This window comes from Manis pentadactyla, chromosome X, assembly GCF_030020395.1.
Source record: "Manis pentadactyla isolate mManPen7 chromosome X, mManPen7.hap1, whole genome shotgun sequence".
NCBI lineage: Eukaryota > Metazoa > Chordata > Mammalia > Pholidota > Manidae > Manis > Manis pentadactyla.
In genome coordinates, this window is record NC_080038.1 from 31,690,438 (window position 1) to 31,710,442 (window position 20,005).

General features: G+C 40.6%; 1 protein-coding gene across 15 annotated transcripts in view; it reads left to right on the top strand.

Annotated features, from left to right (window-relative positions):
• Window positions 1-20,005, top strand: part of LOC118929490 (zinc finger protein 772-like) — a 93,728-nt gene extending 73,723 nt beyond the window's left edge. For 6 of the 15 annotated variants that reach the window (XM_057495562.1, XM_057495565.1, XM_057495561.1 and 3 more), the window contains 2 exons: window positions 8,907-8,967; window positions 12,060-20,005. In XM_057495562.1, the coding sequence (XP_057351545.1) occupies window positions 14,297-15,373 (1,077 nt within the window). In that variant the 5' untranslated portion in view covers window positions 8,907-8,967; window positions 12,060-14,296 and the 3' untranslated portion in view covers window positions 15,374-20,005. Of the gene's footprint in view, window positions 1-5,689; window positions 5,884-8,906; window positions 8,968-11,321; window positions 11,580-12,059 lie in introns of those variants that run through there. The other 9 variants (XR_008995106.1, XR_008995103.1, XR_008995107.1 and 6 more) reach the window with 3 other exon arrangements.

A 20,005-nucleotide genomic window follows, 5' to 3' on the forward strand; every position in this document is an offset into this window, starting at 1 on the left:
ACAGTGGGAGACACTTAAATTCTCTCAGCCTCATCTAACTCATCTGAAAAATGGGTTGTTATGAGGCTCTCACATGACACTATATATTTAGGGAAAAATGCATACTAAAATGTCTCTGATTGCATTACAGTTATTCAGTGGTACACCTGTTAGTAGGGAAAAAGATTTCCAAGGAACTAATTTACATTGTCTCATTTATTTAGGTCTCTATGAGATTACAGGTAAGAGTCAGGATCCTGTGAGAGACCTGCAGCCAGCCAGGACTCCCCAGCTAAGCCCCTCTCAAATTCCTGACCCACAGACACTGTGAGAGAACAAACGCTTGTTACTTTAAGTCACTCTATTTTGAGGTAGTTTTTTTATACAGCAATGTATAACTAATATGAATGTCTTAAAGGACGTGAGGGACATTTCTGAATGTAATTTACTACAGTTCATGTAAATGGTAAAGTTATCAGTGAAAGAAAGAAAGGCCTAGATACTCGATAAAGGGATGTAGGCATGAGGAATGGGATGATAATTTGAGAACATAAGCGAGACTATATTCAAGGATGTAGGTTAACCCCTCTCGCTTTTGCTTGTGTGTTTTATTTCAATAGCATTTCAAAGTAAGGGTGCTCTCGTGACTAACGGGAGTATCTTTTGACAGAAGATGCAGTTGATGCTGCATGAATGATATTTTTGATGGTCAAAAGGAAGAGTCAGAGCTCAGTAGTCAAAGGGCCAGGAAACCCGCCTGCTGCCAAAACTGGGCTTATTTACTAGACTGCAGCAAAGGAGAGCAGACCCCACATGGAACCTTGGAGCATCCAGGAATGCAGATTTAAGAGGAAGTGTTTATAAGTATGGGTTTGTGCTTGATTTTCCCAAGGGAGATTATGGAATCCTGTCTTGGATTGCATCTTGTCAAGAAGGAGCAGTTTAGCAATTAGATTCTCAGTAATCTTCTTTCCCGAGAGATAACGCTGGCCTGGGGACAGCACTGATAGGAAAGCAAAAAATCACTCAGAAAGAGGCATAATTAGTCCTATTTCCAGCTGTGGTGTGTGGCCTCGTGTATAAACAGTGTTTATATGACCTTGTCCATGCCGCATTGGAAACACTCTTTTACCAGGACCTGATTTTCACTTTCTCAAAAGAATATTATGACACAACCATGAAGTGGAGAATTTTAAGAGCCAGCACAGGTCCACTGGGTTGGTGCATGTTTTTACGTGACTTTTGGTCGGTTAAGCAGGACAAGACCTTAGAAAGTGTCATTTTGTGGTTGGGGAGCCCAGAGTTTAGGAAAATGGTGATTAGCTCAGGATCACTCAGGCGGTTTGTGTCAGAGGCAGGATTAGAACCTAGATCTCAGACAGTTAGCCCAGGACCCTTCACGTGAGAGCAGTCCACCCTTGTACGCACAGTGACTAGAGCACGAGGGTCAGATGTGGAGTGTTTGCAGGTGACTTGTTACTGCTCAGAGTTAAAATACGGACGTGGTGCTCTATCACTGTTTCCACATTGTAAAAATTTCAAACATACCGTTGAAATAAAATTATCTCTTGACTTCTCTTCAGTCCCCTCTTACCTACCCTACCACCATATATGAGTTCATTCTTTGTGGATATAAATGTGCATCTGTTACGTAACATAGTAGCACACATTGTTTTGCAGTTTACTTCCCCCACCCCCAATTACTAACACATCTTAGAGACTGTTCCATATCAGTGTGCATAAAGTCTGGATAGCGTTATTTTATTATTATACAGAGTGAAGATGTCCTTGATCATACCCTATATATTTTCTATACCTCCAGACTTTATGTACACTCTATAAATAGACCTGCATTTTTATCTTATATTAAAAAATTTAAATAGCTAACTAACCACTTAATTAAAACACTTGCAAGTATTTTCATTAAAAAATTATCTTTAGTAGTAAAGGTATTGAGATACATAATCAGTGTGCTAGGTTTTGCTCGTAGTAATTTGTAGACTATTTGTCCCATGGGTCATGGGAAATACAAGAAAAAAATAGTTTGAATACTGCTTGTTTCAGTCTGTTTGGGCTGCTACAACAAAATACCACAAACTGGGTAGCTTATAAATAGCAGAAATTTATTTTTCACAGTTCTGAAGGCTGGGAAGTCCAAGGTAAAGGGGCCAGCACAGCTGGGTAGGACCTTCTTCCCAACTGCAGACTTCTGATTGTGTCCTTACATGGTGCAAGGGACCAGGGACCTCTGTGGGGTCTCTTCTGTAATGCACTAATCCCATTTCTAAGGGCTCCACCCTCATGGCCTAATTACCTCTCCAAAGCCCAACTCCTAATACCAGCCCATCAGGCATTAGGATCTCAACATGTGAATTAGAGGGAACACAGACATTCAGACCATAGAACAGCTGTATTTTATCTGTCTGTCTTGAAAGAACTTGTCTCTGCATTTCCAATTCCTGATCTTCAAGGTGCAGCTCACAAAATCCTGCTGATTATAAAGAACTATGATGATAAAATATCAAGTAGCAGATTGAGAAAGACACACAATACATGATATCCTAGTCTTGACCTCCAAAGGCTTAAATGCTCCAATATTGAACTCAGGACTAGTGAGGGATTTTCCATTTGTCTCTTGAGAGCTTGTTATATCATCGCTATGCTGTATTTGGATGAAGCAGTTCCTTAACCTAATCCAACTTACTATGGAATTGTTTTACAGCCCTCTAGGCTTATTTTATCTTATTTACATTCTTTTTCTGAACCTGGAAACAAGAGTACAGCCAGCCTGCAGAACCAAGTCTCTACCTTTGGAATCCAGCTTTTATGTCATTTTTCTTTGTTCACCCACATGCGTTTTGTTATTAATCCAAAATAGTTTGTCTTTCCATATGTGTCTCTCTTTCTTATAAGATATGGGTTTCATACAAAAAGATTCCTTATGCAATATGTGGAATTAATTCCACCATGGGATTTTAATACTTTCTTCTTCATTTGCTCCCATATTTGGCTCTGCATTATGCTTCATTATAAAGCAATCAAGCTTTAAAATGGATAAAATACAGAAGTAGATAGTGTAGCATTACTTCATTTAATTTAAGGTGTTTTAATGGCCCATTAAGCACATGCAATTCACAATGGCCATGATATATGTTAAGTAAAAAAAGTGAAATAGGAATGTTTTTGGTAAATAAAACAAGTGAACTTATAATCACAGCTACTGTTAATGTGTTTACTGTTCTATAAAATTATAACATGGGAACTGTCATTGGAAACCTCTATTAAGAACAGTAAATTAAGAGTATTAAATTAGTTTTTCGTGGTTACTGAGATTAAGATAAAGTCAAAAGCGCGTACTGCTCACATAGCTTTTTAACTAAGATGTCTACAATTATTGTGTGTCATAAAATGGCACGTTACATGCTTAGTTCCATTTCCCCATGCCACTGTACGTAAAAGAAGTTACCATCGTATTTGCTTTCACTAGGCAAACTCTATCCTCTGTCCAGCATTTTAAAATAGCATCTTCTAGAGCAGCAAACAGGTCACTGAATGTTAGTTTACAAAGGCTGTGCGTCCATTCGGAAGTTGTTTACCTTAACTGACCATCAATTGCTGATAAAATGACCAGTAAATAATTGGTTAGTACCAAACTATCTGACTGAGTTGAGACTGGTTTCTCCTGGAATTAAAATACATTCATTACATCAAAATGATAGACTGATGGACTGTAGACTAACATAGGATTATTAGTTCACTGAATTTTAGAGATAGATAAGACCTTAGGTCAAAGTTTCTCCATCTCAGCACTCTTGATATTTGGGGCCAGATAGTTTTTCGTAGGGGGCTGTCCAGGGCGTTGGTAGGTGGGTTGGCAGCATCCCTGGCTTCTCCCACTAGAACCACCAGCCGCACTCCTCCTCACGTGTCACAACCCAGAACATCTCCAGATTTCTCCCGAAATCGCCTCCTTGTAAGATCCTCTGCTTAGAGAATATCTGATCCAATACACCCGTTTGTCAAAGGACAAGAAAGCCAGGGAGGTAAAATTACTTGGCGAAGATCACTAAAAGAATTACCTGAACATTATTCTAATTGAATAATCATTTACCATTACTACTTTCGATTCCACATCCATAAGATATTTTACAAAGCTCACGTAATAAGCATATATTTACTCGATTTGGGGGTTACTACCTAGATTGAGAATTGAAGTAAACACTTCTCACAATGCAGGTGTAAGATGTGATGTTCTCCCAGATGAAACAAGGTTTCGAGATGCATGTGTTTTATTAAGGATTTGTTCCCAGGAGAGACTATTAAGGGGGTGAAGGAGGCAAGAAAAGGGGAAAAAGCCGAGGAAGTGTGTAATTTCAGGTGAAGTGTCAGACTCAGCCTAATCCTACAGGGAGCTCTGGAACATAAAGTACACCTCAAAAGTGTTTTGGCCTTGAGGCAAAGAAACTGTTCTGTCATTGGCTGACCACTCTGGCATTAGATGTAAAATTCCTGTGCACTTCCAGTTCTCTGTACTGGAAAGGAGGCCATGGATTGTCTGCAGATTTGGAAGGGATGGGAGGGATAGAAAATTACTAGAGGTTTTTCTGAGTGAGTGTGAGCAAACAGACTCTAATGCCAAAGGTAATCCTCTGGGGGTTAAATGCGTGACTCCTCAGCATAAAGCATGCAGAAGCTTGGAAAGGGACGCACAAAGCTGGCGGGAAGGTATCTGAGGGTATCTAGGCCAGGCACTAACAGTGTCTACTGCAGTGGTATTGTTGAAAAACCAGGGACTTTAGAGACAGAGAAGTATATATTCAAGTTCTGCCCTTGCCACTTACTGCATGACCTTGAACAAATTACTTGGATTTACAGACCCACAGTTTCTTTATCTTTAAACTTGAGGCAGTAACACCTAACCTATCTGATACGATATTGTGAGGGTTAAAATACATAATAAATCCAAGATGGAGACCACATAACAATATTGTTACTGTGCTTTTCAATTCATGACAAAGCATATCTTCCCATTTGTTTAGGTCTTTTAAAATTTCCTTCATTAAGGCTACAAAATATCTTTGTAAAGGTCACATGCATGTTGTTTTAGGTGCATTCCAAGGTACTTGACACCCTTAATCCTTTTGCAGATAGTCTTAATTTTATTTCAGCTTTTTTTCCTGATAGACAGAAATACAATTGATTTCATTATAAGGAAGCACTATCCAGAAAACCTTATTATTTCACAAACATTATTCACAATCATATCATTTATAAATAATGACAATTTTGTTCCATCCTGTACAGTTCCAACGTATTTTGTTTGTACTGTCTGCCTTTGTGTGGAGGTGAGGATCTGCAATACAATGTTGAATAGCCATGTAGAACATCATTGTCTCAAATGAAAATCTTCCAGTATCTCACCAATGACTGGTAATCTTTAGCAGGTTAAAGATGGTCTTTCTTTTACTAGGCTGCATAGAGGATTTTTCCCCTTTAAAAAAACCTGCATGCATGTTCAGATTTATCAAATGCTGTTTTTCATTTGATTATATGAATTTTCTTTCATACAATAAAGGAAAAATTTACATTAACTGATTTTCTAATGATAACTTACTTTGCTGAAAGTGTATCATTCTTTTTACATACTGCGGATGAAGTGAACTATTATCATGTCTGGGATTTTTGCATCTGTGTTCGTGATGGAGATTGACCCATAAGTTAGCTTTCTCGTCCTTTTCTCCTCAGTTTCTGTGCCAGGGTCTGCTAACATGAAACTGAGATGGGAAGTGCTCCTTTGCCCTGTCCTCTGGGAAAGAGTAGAAGCTTTTGTTCTTGATCATCTGAGAGCACTCGAAGCCACTTTAGCTCATCATCCGGAGCAGTGCCCCCTTGTGGTTCCTGAGGGTAGGTACAGTACAGGCAGCCTTACCTCTGGTTCTTCCTTAGGACTGACAGATTTAGCAAATAAAACTATAAGGCACCTAGCTAAATTTGAATTATTTTAATTTTGCTAGTCTGCTAGTGCTACCATAACGAAGCGCCACCGACTGGATGGCTTAAACACAAACTTATTTTCTTACCATTTTAGAGGCTAGAAGTCCAAGATCTAGGTATTGGCAAGGGCTGGTTTCTTCTGAGGCCTCTCTCTTCGGCCTGTAGTTGGCCACCCTCTTCTCCCTGTGTCTTCACATGGTCTTCCCTCTGTGAATGGGTGTCCTAATCTCTTCTTCTTATAAGGACCCAGTTATACTAAATGAAGGCCCACTCCGATGATCTCATTTTAACTTGTCGCTTTAAAGACCTTACTTATCTCCAGATACAGTCACATTCTGAGGTACTGGGGCTTAGGATGTCAACATAGGAGTTTTGAGGAAACACAATTCAGCCCATAACATTTTCTATGCATATCCACATTGAAATAAAAAGAAAAAAAAATATTTCATGGGATATACTTATAATAAAGCATTACTTGTTATTTATCTGAATTAAATTATAAATATCTAAATTGTATACCTCTTTCTTTAGTTGTATTCCCCTGCTGGTTTACCTCTCCGTAACAATTTCCTGTTTTGCAGAATTTGCTTATACAATTCCTTGCAGTTTCAGTCTTCCATTTACACTGTAGCAGCATAGCTTTTACAGTGGGCACTTTCAACCTATTTCATTATTTTGTCCTTTGAAAATTCATTAATGAGAACATATATTCAACATTAGCTATATGGGCTGATATACTGAATATGTACCAGCATAGTTCACAATTCTGGGAACCACTCTTCAAATGTGCTTTGTTGACTCATGGAATGCCATCTTTCATGGCATAGTTCACATTTTCGTGGTTCAGGATTGTGTTGCATCTCTAAACATTTTTTTTAAATGTCCATTGACAAGAAAGGAGCAGCCTCATCAATTGTTATCCTCTCCTTCTCTTGCCATGCTGAAAGAATATTCAGTAATATCCATATGACTAAATCAAACCCTTCAAGTGATGAAATCCCTTCCAAATGATAGTCTTGATGAATCCCATACTAATTATCCACTTCAAGTCAGAAATTTTCTTCTTGTTCATAAGCAATGCTGTTCATTTAAAAAACAACCTTGACACATAAAGGGGAACATTTTCCATCAATTCTTTCTCTAACAAGTTCAACAAATTCCTTTAATCAATGGAGTTCTTTAATAATACTGTTTGCTCTTCTTTCAATGCACATGAGCCTATTGCTAGAGAAATAGTGAAAACTATGAATAAGAAGCAGACTTTGCTCAGTAGCTTATTTAAAAAGTCAACAAGAATTTTGGGGGCCTGTCCTTCAGAAGTGAAATATTTTATCAGTGCCTCAAACAAACTGAAGAGTCTTTCAACTGTATTTGTTAAGAAGAGCCAATGAATTTTTGAATGAGAATTGAAGAATTCTAAATGCTAACAAAATCACCCAAATCCCTTAATAACAGAGTTCAAAGACTATAAATGCGGCACAAGAATCGTTTTACGACTTTTACTTCTATTTCAACAGGAAGGACATCAGATACTGTTTGAGTTGCGTTACTCAGAATATGGGCAGTGCATCAGTCTACCACAGAATCGTGTACTTTCTGTCACCTTTAACTTCTTTAATTCATGAACTCCTAAATAAAAACAAAAAAGGAAGTCTCTGGAAACATTTGCTGTTGTGTCTGAAGTTTCATCTGAAAAGGACTTTGCTCATAGTAGCCCTATTAAAAAGCCCTTTTTTCAGGAGAAAACTATTTCACAAGGCTTTAAAGTAAAAACGTATTCTGTTTTGTCATTACATGCGTCTGTGGTCATGACATAAAAAACGGAGGCATTTAGATCTTTGATAATCTCTGTAGTGGTAAATGGAGCTATTGTATTTTTATTAGTGCAGTAGATTTGGTCCCAGAACTTGAAAATTTGCTTCCAACTTGTGATGATATAACTTCTGCTGTGATTATTTTGTCTTCTTAATCTGAATCTCTCAAGAAAAATGTATTTTTTTGTCATTGGTATTAGTTAAGGAAATCGTCTCTCATGTCCTCCTGTTAACGTATAGTGGTTGATATCTGACTTTCCACCCTTTTCTATGTGGAATGAACAACTGCGTACTGCACAAAAAGCTTTTAAAGGGATTGATCCTCATTTAATAAAAGTCCACTGTTCATAAGATTCATCCCAACATTTATGCTTATGTTGGGCATTCCGGAAGTTCAAATATATGCAAATGAAAATAGATGAAAGCGACCACTGCGAGAATTGAAAAGACTGAATTTGAAACTCTCATGGCCACATCAGTTAGCGTGCCTGTCATTCGCAAATCCAAGCAAGTCTGGAAACAGAGACTGAATGGTTGAAAGTTGTGAACTTGAGAATTAAGAATATTTGATGCCAAAAGGTGAACTTCCCGTTTGCTGAAAGGGAGAACTGTCCTTGCAAGGTACAGTCTTCCTGAACAAAGCCAGAGCTGGCTATACGGTTTTGGTCAGCTTGGGGATTGGACAGTCAGAAGTGGGAGTGTTTGGGGACTGCCGGCCTTTAGCTGCGTTCCTGTGGTCACTAGAGTAAGGTTGCTATGGACCCGCTGCCTTTCACAAGTATGGCCCCGGGACAGAACTTGTTGATTGGATGCTTTCTAGAAATGTGAGCTGTCGCTGATTGGCTGACTTTCAGCACAGGTGTGTGTGGAGGGAGGGAGGAAGGTATCACTGATCGGCTGATTTTCAGAAGCCTGGAGCTATCGTTGACTTGCTGATTTTCAGAAGTTTAATTACTGGAGAGAGGCAGTCATTGACAGTCTCATGCTGATTGGAAGTTACATGTGATTGATGGTGGTTACTTGTTCAAGACTTGGGACTGTGTCCAAAAAACAGGCATTTCCTCTCTTTAATATTTCCTTAATTTAATTCTAATTCTCCCCCTTTTGATCTTCCCTCAGCCAGACCTCTGGAGACACCAGATCTTTATTTGTGGAGATATGGTTTTCAGCTAGTGTTGCTGTAAGTGATTTAATCGCTAATTGCTGTGATTGAAAACTAGCTCCAACTGCTGAATGTTTGTAACTTACTGAACAAAGCTGAATACAGGACATTTAGGTTGTGCTGACAAAGTCAATATAGAATGCAGGACAAAATCACATGGGAGACATGTCCTGTGTGTTCAGGATGGCTGGCACTGCTAGATGAAGTCCATGCCTGAGGCAGGGTCCTGTAGCACCCAGCGTTCTCAGCAGTGCTCAGAGGGCACCCTAGAGTTCTGTGCCTGCCAAGAGCCCATGGACCAAGGGGGAGGAAGGGGCTGAGTGGACAGGACTCTGGGCCTGCAGTCCCCACTTTACCCAGACTGCTGGGCCTTCCTTATGTTCCTGGACTGGGGAAATTTTCAGTTGGAATAAGTAGTCTTATGCCTAAAATTTTGACAATCACTGTCCCCTAGTTAGATAAAGGATGTGTCATGAAGTTCCAGTCTCCAGGGACCTGGGCTCAGGATTGCTTCCAGCCCCTTGCTCTGTATGTCATGAGAAACTTGAATTACTGCAGGGCTGTCAGCTGCCTAGAACAGACAAGTTAGTTAGAGTGGACGAGTGTCTATGAACTATGGTTGTGAGCTCAGCCTTGAACAAAGGCTACCAAGAGTAGAGTCCTAAAGGGGACCTGAGATAGCATATTTGAGGCTGAAAAATGATGATGTATAACTTAACATATGCTATAAGCCGCAAATTTACAGGCATAGGCAATGCCTAGGCAAAGGTACAGATATATGATTAAAACAGAGAGATTAAGGCAACACAGGAAAACTTCCTCTGATTGGTGAATTTCTGGTTGAGTGCTTTCTCCCTCTGAACTCTTCCCTGGACTTATTAAGGTTTGTGTAATCTTGGTTTCCAATAGTGTTTGCAGAGGAGACACACTATGGAGGCTGCTATGTGCACACGCTTGATTTTACCTACACCTACGGCCTCACATGACCTCTCCCGATGCAGCCAAACCTAAATCTGCAGCCTGGTTCCCTCTCCTGATAGTCTGACCTGTGTATTCTACTCCTTACTGGACACCTCCACTTGGACAGCCAGTAGAACCTGATCATCTACATGGTCCATACTGACCTTATCCACCACACCCTTCCTAATCTCTGCCTCTAATTTAAAATCGCCAACTCTTCTTCCTTTGTCCTCAATCTCAGCTAAGAGGAGCAGCTTCTGTGTAGTCAGCCCATCTTCAGAGCTCAGAATCACCATAGGCTGTCCCCCACCCTTTCACATAATCCCTAACTTCCTAAGAATCCAACCTGTCCCCTCCTCGCCATCCTCACTTCCATAGCCTGAGTCAAGTCAAACCTCACCCTTTCCTTTTGTTCTGTTTAGTGTTTGCCCTCAGCATTTATTCAGTGCATGCTTGCTGGATAAATGAATGAATACATCAAAGTACGAGAGGTAACATTCACTGTTTCAAAATAATCCCTGGTAGAGTCTTCTGCCTCCGTGGAAGAAACCTCAATTATTACAATGCTTACCCAACTTGAGAATCCCCATGGGAAACTGTCGCTGAGAATGTGATCATAACTGTGTCCTTCCCAGGCCCCAACACCCTCATCTTGGAGGTGGAAATGCTGGTAGCAGGACAGGGCATCATGCTTCCCTCACAGAATCCCACACATCTCCATCATCCCCTGTCAGTTTTACAAGGAAGTGGGCCATCTCCGTCAGCTCACCATACGCTCTGCAAGTGTCTGCTCCTTGGCCCAATCCCTTACCTCAGGCAATACCTGCTGGCAACACGGGCCAGCAGACGTAGTCCTGCAAACCTCTGGTGTGTCAAAAATTCTGGAAGCATGAGAAAGCATTCTGAGTTAGGGGCACCATGTGGATTGCTTTTCAAAGCATGTCACTGAGTTAATGAGCCCATAAGGCATCCCCCTTCCAATTTCCCTCTCCTTGCACTACATAGCCCCTTCCACTACTCTTGTTACTCCTGGCCTGTCTCGACTATCTGTCATCATTCACTAACCCCACCCGTTCACATAGCCCCAACCTCAGTGGAGGGGGTCCACTGTATACAAGGATACAAGGTAAGAAATAGCCCTCTCCAAGAGACATAATGAGAGCTCCCAGCCCAGGTATTTTGGCAAGGGTACACTGGGCCCCCAGGGTCCTCAAGAGATGTTGCTCTACCAGAATCCATTAATAACATATACCATCACCAGGTAATGCAGAGGAGCCAGCCATACTCTGCCTGACAATACATAGAGGAGATTCTAAGGTAGGGTGTGTAATGTCCGAGATGGTTTGCCTTTTTTCATCCAGGAGACCTGCACCTTTAGATCACTCAATTCTAACCAAATCTTTGTTTCTCAGTGTAAGATGAAAATGTGATGTGGACATGAGAATTTTAAAGCTTGTTCAGAGGAGCCCTGTGACTCAGAGCATCACTGCAGAAATCCAACTTTATATGGGCAAGAGATTAAGTTAATTTTCTGCTCAACCTATATAGATAACAGGGAAGTACAAATTAATATAACTGTGATACTTGATTTTTTAATATGTAAGTTTGGCCAAAAGTTAAAGGATTGAAAAAACAAAATGTGAGAGTATAGGGTTTTTACATACATTAATTTGTAAGAATACGAATTGGTAGATTTGTGGGATGATGTTTTGTGTTGATGATGTGGGATGATATTTATAAAAATTTACATTTTTAAACCCTCGCCACTTTATCCCAATTTCTGTTTGCTATGTCTTTTCTGTGCACATTTGACCAAAATGATGTTCAAATATGTTGACTTCAGTTCTTAACCAGAGAAACTGAAGGGAACTACTTATGTGTCCATCAGGAAGAGAATAGCTAAGTTAATTATAGAAAATACTTACTTTAAAATCCTACAGAGTAGTTAAAATAATGAGGTGGATTTATATGTGTTGTCTTGGAATGGTGTTGCATTCATTTTATTATGTGACAAAGGCAAGTGGAAGAACAGTATATGCATCACTACTCATCATGTTTAAAAAATCAGTATACTTTTATAGCACATCTATGTATTAAAAAGCTTAAAATGATCTTTAAAATAATACACACCGTATTTGTTTTTATTGTAGTTACCTCTGAGGAGAAAGCTGAATTTTGGAGGAACACTGTAAAGCGGCGGGAGCGGAGCCATGATATTCAAGCTGTGTAGCGAAGTTCAGGCTGGAGGAAGACCCCCACAAAGCAAGGACCTTTGCAGCTGCCTCCCCCTATCACCCACCTTGATTTTGTTATTCTCCATTATACTGTTGGCTTTCTTTTGCTTGCATTTTTGCCAAGGGTGAAGCTAACCTTTGCTAAGCAGTATGGAAAAATTGAGAACATACGTTTCCCAGAAGCTTTTCAGGCCAGTGCTCCTAAAGAATGGAACACGCAGGGGCCAGATGGCGATCTTGGCATGAAATACCGAAACCTACTGTTAGCTAGTCAAGCATTGACTGCCCCATCTCCACTAAGTGGGAATGCCCCCCTTTTTTATTACAATGCCAGTGAAACTAGTGATGGAGAGTCTTATAGAAAGATTAGAGAAACAGAGTTATGTGGGAATATTGAATAGAATAACCCTGTCTGATACTTAATCCATCTTCTCATGTTTTCTTCTATTTGCTACTTCTATAGCTTCTCTTCTTCCTTCTCAATTACAGCCCTTTACTAGAATTCGTGCCTCATACTTTAAATTACCAAATACCATAATTCTTCCAAGTAGTAAAGATACCTCAAGACGAGTGCTGGGCCTGGAAGCCACAGGGCATAAATCTGCAAAGAAGTAAAAAGCTAACCTTTTCAAAGAATATTGCTTCTCTCTCACTTCCCAGCTTTACGTCTCCCTGTATGGCCCCGGAGGATGGCTGTTTAGCCAGAGACGGGTAAGATTCCTCACGGGAGGAACAACCTAAGACAGGCACAGTCGCAGGGGGGGCCATCAGGTGAGAAAATGGGGGCCAACAGAGGTGAGGCTCAGAACCTCACCCCCCCCACCCCAGTTTTGAGAGAAATTGTCTACACCCGTGGATGTTTCGTTGCCCTCGTCTAGCTTGGATCAATACCTGGTCTGTAGGCACAGACCTGAGCATCTACACCTGCCTTCTTACAGTACTAAATTATGCTTTCTATCTTTATCTTGCATCTACCTATAAATGAATAATCATATCTGACCTGAGTGTTTATAGTTCATGATTTGTGATCAAAACAGAAATAGTTTCTATGATATGAAGGCCCTTGCATTGTTCAAGTAAACCTTGTTTAGTCCCTACAGTAGTAGAGCCATGGAAACCTGCATATTATGTATCAAAGAAATTTTAGTATTCACCCAGAAGAAAGAGAAGTATAGATAAGAAAGGGAAATTTATTTTGCTGCCTTCTGTGCCCTATGAAGGGGTGCGTAATGAAGATATGAGTTTATGATTTTAGATTGATTATAAATTTATTAAAGCTTTTAGAATATTTTTGTGGAAAAGAATCCTAGCTAACTGTGGCAGTAGGTGACCTGTATTTCACCCTGAGCTGATAGACTCCATAGTCACTGCTACATACTGCACGCTCCTGCAGTCACATGCGCTACTTAGAAACTGCGGTGCATAGAAACGTAAAACACGATAGAGTACATGGTGCTAGGAAAATGTTAGGTCAAGAAACAGAGAAAAGATCACCTAACACTTGACTAAGCATGTATAGATTAGAAAGAAATAGAATTAATCAACAGAACAATAAGAAGTAATCATATCTTGGTGCAAATGGTATAAATAAAGCTGTCATTGGCACTTTGTCGAGAGACCACCTCCATCTGACTCCGTGTCCTATCTCTCCGTGCACCGACTCCTTCTCATTGTTTTGGGCAACACCCCCCCGCGGGAGCTGGACTCCGGCAGTAAAGAAAGGGAGTAAATGGTCTCCAGGGGTGACTTCCTGTCTCTGTCATTTTGGTTCTGGTTCATGCCCAAGCCCGTGACGGGAGCGCCAATAGAAGCTGTTTCTCTGCCGGCTCATCCACTCGGAGTAGAGAACTTTTTCGAACTTGAGACCTGCCTTTCTGTCTTGTGGGAGCCTTGATGTCCTTCTGCAACTTCATGTAAGGGAGACTTGCGGTTTCTGACTGGGCTGCAGAGGTCTCGTGCCTGGTGTTTTCCGGCCTCTCTCCAGGCGGCATCTCACAAGACCTTGTTAACTGTGGCATGATAATGGCAGAGGCAGGAGCTCAGAATGATCCCAACCAGCACATTGTGACTTTTGAAGATGTATATATATATACTTCTGCCCAGAGGAATGGGAGCTACTTGATGTTGTTCAGCAACACCTATGCTATGCTGTGATGCGGGAGACCTTTGAACTGGTGGCCTCACAGGGACTTGCAGTTTCCAGATACCACCTAATTCCCAGGGCTGAGCCACCGAGAGTCCACCAAGCTCCTGGCATGGTAGACATAGCTCCAACCGTGGCAGAGATAATCCAGGAGAGCCCTCGCCCTGGTGGTTGTCGTAAAGTGGAGGATAAAGATGCATCTTCTGAGCAAGGTGTTTCTGTGAGAGTGTCACAGGTGAGAACTCTCAAGGCGGGTTCTTCCTTCCAAAAGAGCCACCCATGTGACCCACTCTCGAAGGACATCTTCCATCTGACCGGGCAGCAGGGAACATGCCCTGAGCAGCAACCATACCCACGTAAGTCACGTGGGAGAACCTTCTGGGTCACTGAAAACCTTGTCCAGAGCCGGAGGCAGCAGAATGGAGAGACATTATCTCGAACGGAAAAGGGCCAGGCCTCCTCCGTGAAGAGCGGCCAAAGCCACATGTCAAAGAAGGCCTGCACTCGCCAGGAGGATGCGGAGGACTTGGCCAGCTCTGGACTTGTCCCGCACCGCGCCGCTCACAATGGTAAGAAGCCACGCAGGAGCACTGAGTGTGATGAGGCCTTTCACACTGCACAAGGGGATTACAAGTGCAGTCAGTGTGGGGAAGCTTTCAGCGACAAGGACGAATGTGTTCAGCACCAGAAAGTACACACAGAAGAAAAGTCTTGTAAGTGCAGTGAATGTGGGGAATTATTTAGCCACAGCTCCGACTTTTTGTTACATGAGAAAACCCACAGCAAACCAACACCTTCTGAGTCCAATAACCATGGGGAATGTTTTAGCTTTGACTCCAGCCCCAGAATACAGCAGGCCTCTCACATGGGATTAAGGCCTAATGAGTGTGCTGAATATGGGAGATCATTTAGCACAAAATACAACCTTGTTCAGCACCAGACAAGTCATACCGGAGCCAAACCTTATGAGTGCAGTGAATGTGGGAAAGCTTTTGGCCGCAGGAGTACACTGACTCGGCACCAGGAAATTCACTGTGGAAAAAAGGCCTTTCGTGTGCAGCAGCTGTGGGAGGGCCTTTCTCCATAAAAGTGCTCTTACTCAGCACAAGAAAACCCACACTGGAGAAAAGCCTTATCAGTGTGATGCATGCGGGAAAACTTTAGCCGCAGTTCCTCCATGAAAATACATAAGAGAATAAAGCAGGTGCGATTATGCTCCCTGACTTCAAGCTCTACTACAAAGCCACAGTAATCAAGACAAGTTGGTACTGGCACAAGAACAGACCCACAGACCAGTGAAACAGACTAGAGAGCCCAGGTAACCCCAGGGATATATGGTCAATTAATATACGATAAAGGAGCCATCGATATACAATGGGGAAATGACAGCCTCTTCAACAGTTGGTGTTGGCAAAACTGGACAGCTACAAGCAAGAGAATGAAACTGGATTATTGTCTAACCCCATACACAAAAGTAAACTCAAAATGGATCAAAGACCTGAATGCAAGTCATGAAACCATAAATCTCATAGAAGAGAACGTAGGCAAAAATCTCTTGAATATAAACATGAGCAACTTTTTCCTGAAAGCATCTCCCCAGGCAAGGGAAACAAAATAAAAAATGAATAAATGGGACTACATAATGCTAAAAAGCTTCTGTACAGCCAAGGGCACCATCAGCAGAACAAAAAGGCATCCTATGGTATGGGAGAATTTATCTGCAAATGACATACCTGCAAGGGGTTAACATCCAAAATATACAAAGCACTCACATGTCTCAACACCCCAAAAGCAACTAACTGTATTAAAAAATGGGCAGAGGATATGAACAGACACTTGTACAAAGAAGAAATTCAGATGGCCAACAGGCACATGAAAAGATGCTCCCCATCGCTAATAATCAGGGAAATGCAAATTAAAATCACGATGAGATATCACCTCACACTAGTTAGGATGGCCAACATAGAAAAGACTAGGAACAACAAATGCTGGCGAGGGTGTGGAGAACGGGGAACCCTCTTACACTGCTGGTGGGAATGTAAGTTAGTTTAACCATTATGGAAAGCAGTGTGGAGGTTCCCCAAAAATCTCAAAATAAAAATACCATTTGACCCCAAATCCCACTCCTTGGAATATACCCAAAGAATACAAGTTCTCAGATTCAAAAAGACATATGCACCCCTATGTTTATCGCAGCACTATTGACAATAGCCAAGAAGAGGAAGCAACCTAAGTGTCCATCAGTAGATGAATGGATAAAGAAGATGTGGTACATATACACAATGGAATATTATTCAGCCATAAGAAGAAAACAAATCCTACCATGTGCAACAACATGGTTGGAGCTAGAGGGTATTATGTTCAGTGAAATAAGCCAGGCGGAGAAAGACGTGTACCAAATGATTTCACTCATCTGTGGAGCATAAGAAAGCAAAAACTGAGGGAACAAAACAGCAGCAGGCACAGAACCCAAGAATGGACTAACAGTTGCCAAAGGGAAAGGGACTGGGGAGGATGGGTGGGAAGGGAGGGAGAAGGGGAAAAGGGGGCATTACGATTAGCACACAATATGGGGGAGGCATGGGGAAGACCCTATATATAGCACAGGGAAGATAGTGACTCTAGCATCTTAATACGCTGATAGACAGTGACTGTAATGGGGTATGTGGTGGGGTATTGATAATGGGGGAAAACCTAGTAACCACAATGTTGCTCATGTAATTGTATATTAATGATACCTAAATAAATAAAATACATTGATTTTTTCCTTAAAAAAATACATAGGTATTTTTCAGAAAATACACAATACAGATCCAAAGTTGTGACCCAACGTGTATTTTGTTACTCATTTTGAAGTCAATCTTATTTGTGCTTAAAAATATTTTTAAAAAGATTCATCTCCATATTAAAATGATTTAAAGTAAACTATTATTTCTCATTGGGAAAAAAGAAAAAAAATTCAATTTACAGAAGAAAGTAACCATTAAACCAAGGGAATCAATTGTATTTTAGAAACGACATGAAGTTGTAGGCAAGAGAAATAACTAAAAGTCATACAGATTGGAAAGGAAGAAATAAAACTGCCTTTATTTACAGATGAGGTGAGTGTCTACTGAGAAAAGCCCAAAGAACCTACAACAAACTTCTGAACTAATATGCAAGCTTAGGAAGGGCACAGGATACAACATCAACATTAATATGCAAAGTCAATACCTTCTCCATATACCAGCAAGGAACAAGTGGAATTTGAAATACACACACACATATACACACACACACCATTTATAATAACACAAAAAAATGAAGTACTTAGGTATAAAATTAACTAAGTAAGAGAGCACTTATAAAACAAAGGTATTGGACATGTTAAGGGACACAGGAGCTAACTGAAAGTGCTCCCAATGGCCAAAATGGAAAAACTTGAGCAACAAAAGAAATCCAGTAGTACTGGATTATAACCTTAGGTATAGAATACATTTGTGTAAGTCCCCACTGGTATAAATAAGTGATCAAATAGATAAATAAATGGGAGAGAACAAACATCTCCCACGCAGAAGCATTCCAGATAGTTTAATTTGAGGGATGAGAGAGTTAGTCCTACAAGTTTCTGAGGAAGAGTGTGCCACAGGCAGAGGGAAGCACCAATGCAAAGGCCTGAGGCAGGAGTGTACTTAGTATATTTAAAGAGCAACAAGGTCAGCTGTAAATGCAGCACAGGGAGCAAGGGGTTGGGAAGTAGAGGAGTTTGGAGAAATGGTCAAAAAGGTATTGGTAGTGGAGGAGAAGATGATGGAGTAGTCCACTGTAGTCCACTGTGGGACGTTGGCTTTTGAGTGTAATGCTGCGGCATTGTTGAGTTTTGAGCAGAGGAAACGCATCATGCAACCTAAGGTATCCCTCTGATTGTGGAACAGAAGAAGACGTTAGTGAAAAAACTGGTGAAATCTGAATAAAGTCTGAAAATGACAGTTAATTAATAGAAATGCACCTATGTTAATTTCTTAGTGTTTATAAATGCAATATGGATGGTCATGTAAGATGTTAACATTAGAGAAACAGTGAAAGATGTGGGCACTGTCTGAACTATCTTTGCAACTTTTCTATAAATCTGAACTTATTCCCAAAGAAAAAAGGTTTATTAAAAAAATTAATTGCACACAAAGAGACCAGATACCGTGTTAAGTGTTCTTACCACCAAAAAGGGGAGGTGGGGGGATGCATGACATTTTCTGGAGGTGATGGGTATGTCTATTACCCTGACTGTGGTGTAGGCATATGCCCAAACTCATCAAATTGTATATATTAAATATGTGTGACTTTTTGCACATCAATTATACCTCAATAAAGCCTTTACAGTAATAAACTATATTATAATCTTCGAAGAAATAAAGAAACTGCATTATAGTGAGGAAGGAGAGATCGATAATTCCAACCAGAGGCTTGGACCCACCACATACCAATCTTTAACACACCAAAATCAAGTTTTCATTTCATACAGAAGGATAGCCAGAGATCCAGTCTAACACTTCCCTTGTGATCAACAGTGGAGGGGGATCTCTTCTGAGACTCAGACTGGGAGCAGAGATTCTGAATACACAGCAGGAAAAGGGAGGTTGGAATTGTGTAGGTCATAAGTAAGCAAACTTCAAAAGAGTATTTGAAAGGGGACTGAGAACATACATGTACAGAACTCCTGGTATGTGTCCAGTAGAACATTAGGATCTCCGAGTGGGGAGGCAGTGTTTGCCCAGGGAAGGGAATCCTTAAATGCCCCTTAGGTGACAACTATACTGCATTTCTCCAGCTACAGTCCTCCACTGAATTCACATTCTCTCTAAACTTCAAAGGGATGATTACTTCATCACTTTACACTCCACTACTTAATTTGCAGCCGTGGGACTCGAACTGCATCTTAGTTTAGATAATTTGCCTTATCTTTAATACTGGCATAATGCCATGATACCTCATGGTCAAAACGCAGGGATTTAAAATGGATGGCTATTGACAGTTCTTACAGAGCTTCATCTCCTCGCATCTACAGCGTACAATTAAATTGTCACTTGCTTGAAGTTAAAGCTTTTCTGCAGTTACTCTGGTCGCTTTTAGGAAATCCTTTTGGAAATCCTCTTGGAATCCCTTCTTTCTATGTTGCATTGGTTAAACTTCTTATTACTTGTAATTTAGCAATAACCAAATAATGGCATTTGCATTAATATATAATTGATACCTATTTGTAGAGGGTGAGGAGGAAGAATTTTTAATCAGAGAAAAGAAAATGGATCTTTTCTGTTAAGCTTCAATGTCATCCTCATTCCCAGCAGTGAAAAACCTTTCCTGAGAAGGTAACTCATCCCAAGGAACTCACACTCATGTGTGGTACCCTGCATAAGGGCAACTGGTCACTGTTGCTTTTTCTTTTTCTTCACACCATCTCCCAATTAACCTTCCCTCAGGACAAAAAGAAATATTCTGACTTACAAAGTGATGAATTACTTATTGAAAACTGCATGAATTATTTTCTTTTTTCTGTGTGAAAAAGGGATACTTCCTTAGAATTGTTTGCGTTTATCCCCAGGAACTCCAAAGGCTCTGAAAACCATGAATGAGCTTTATCAGGGTCAGTATGTTTTTTACAAAACCATCTATTCATTATTCAGAGTATGCTTGGGATGTTTCAGAGACACAGCCCAGTATTAAATAGATCCTTCTAGATATCTTC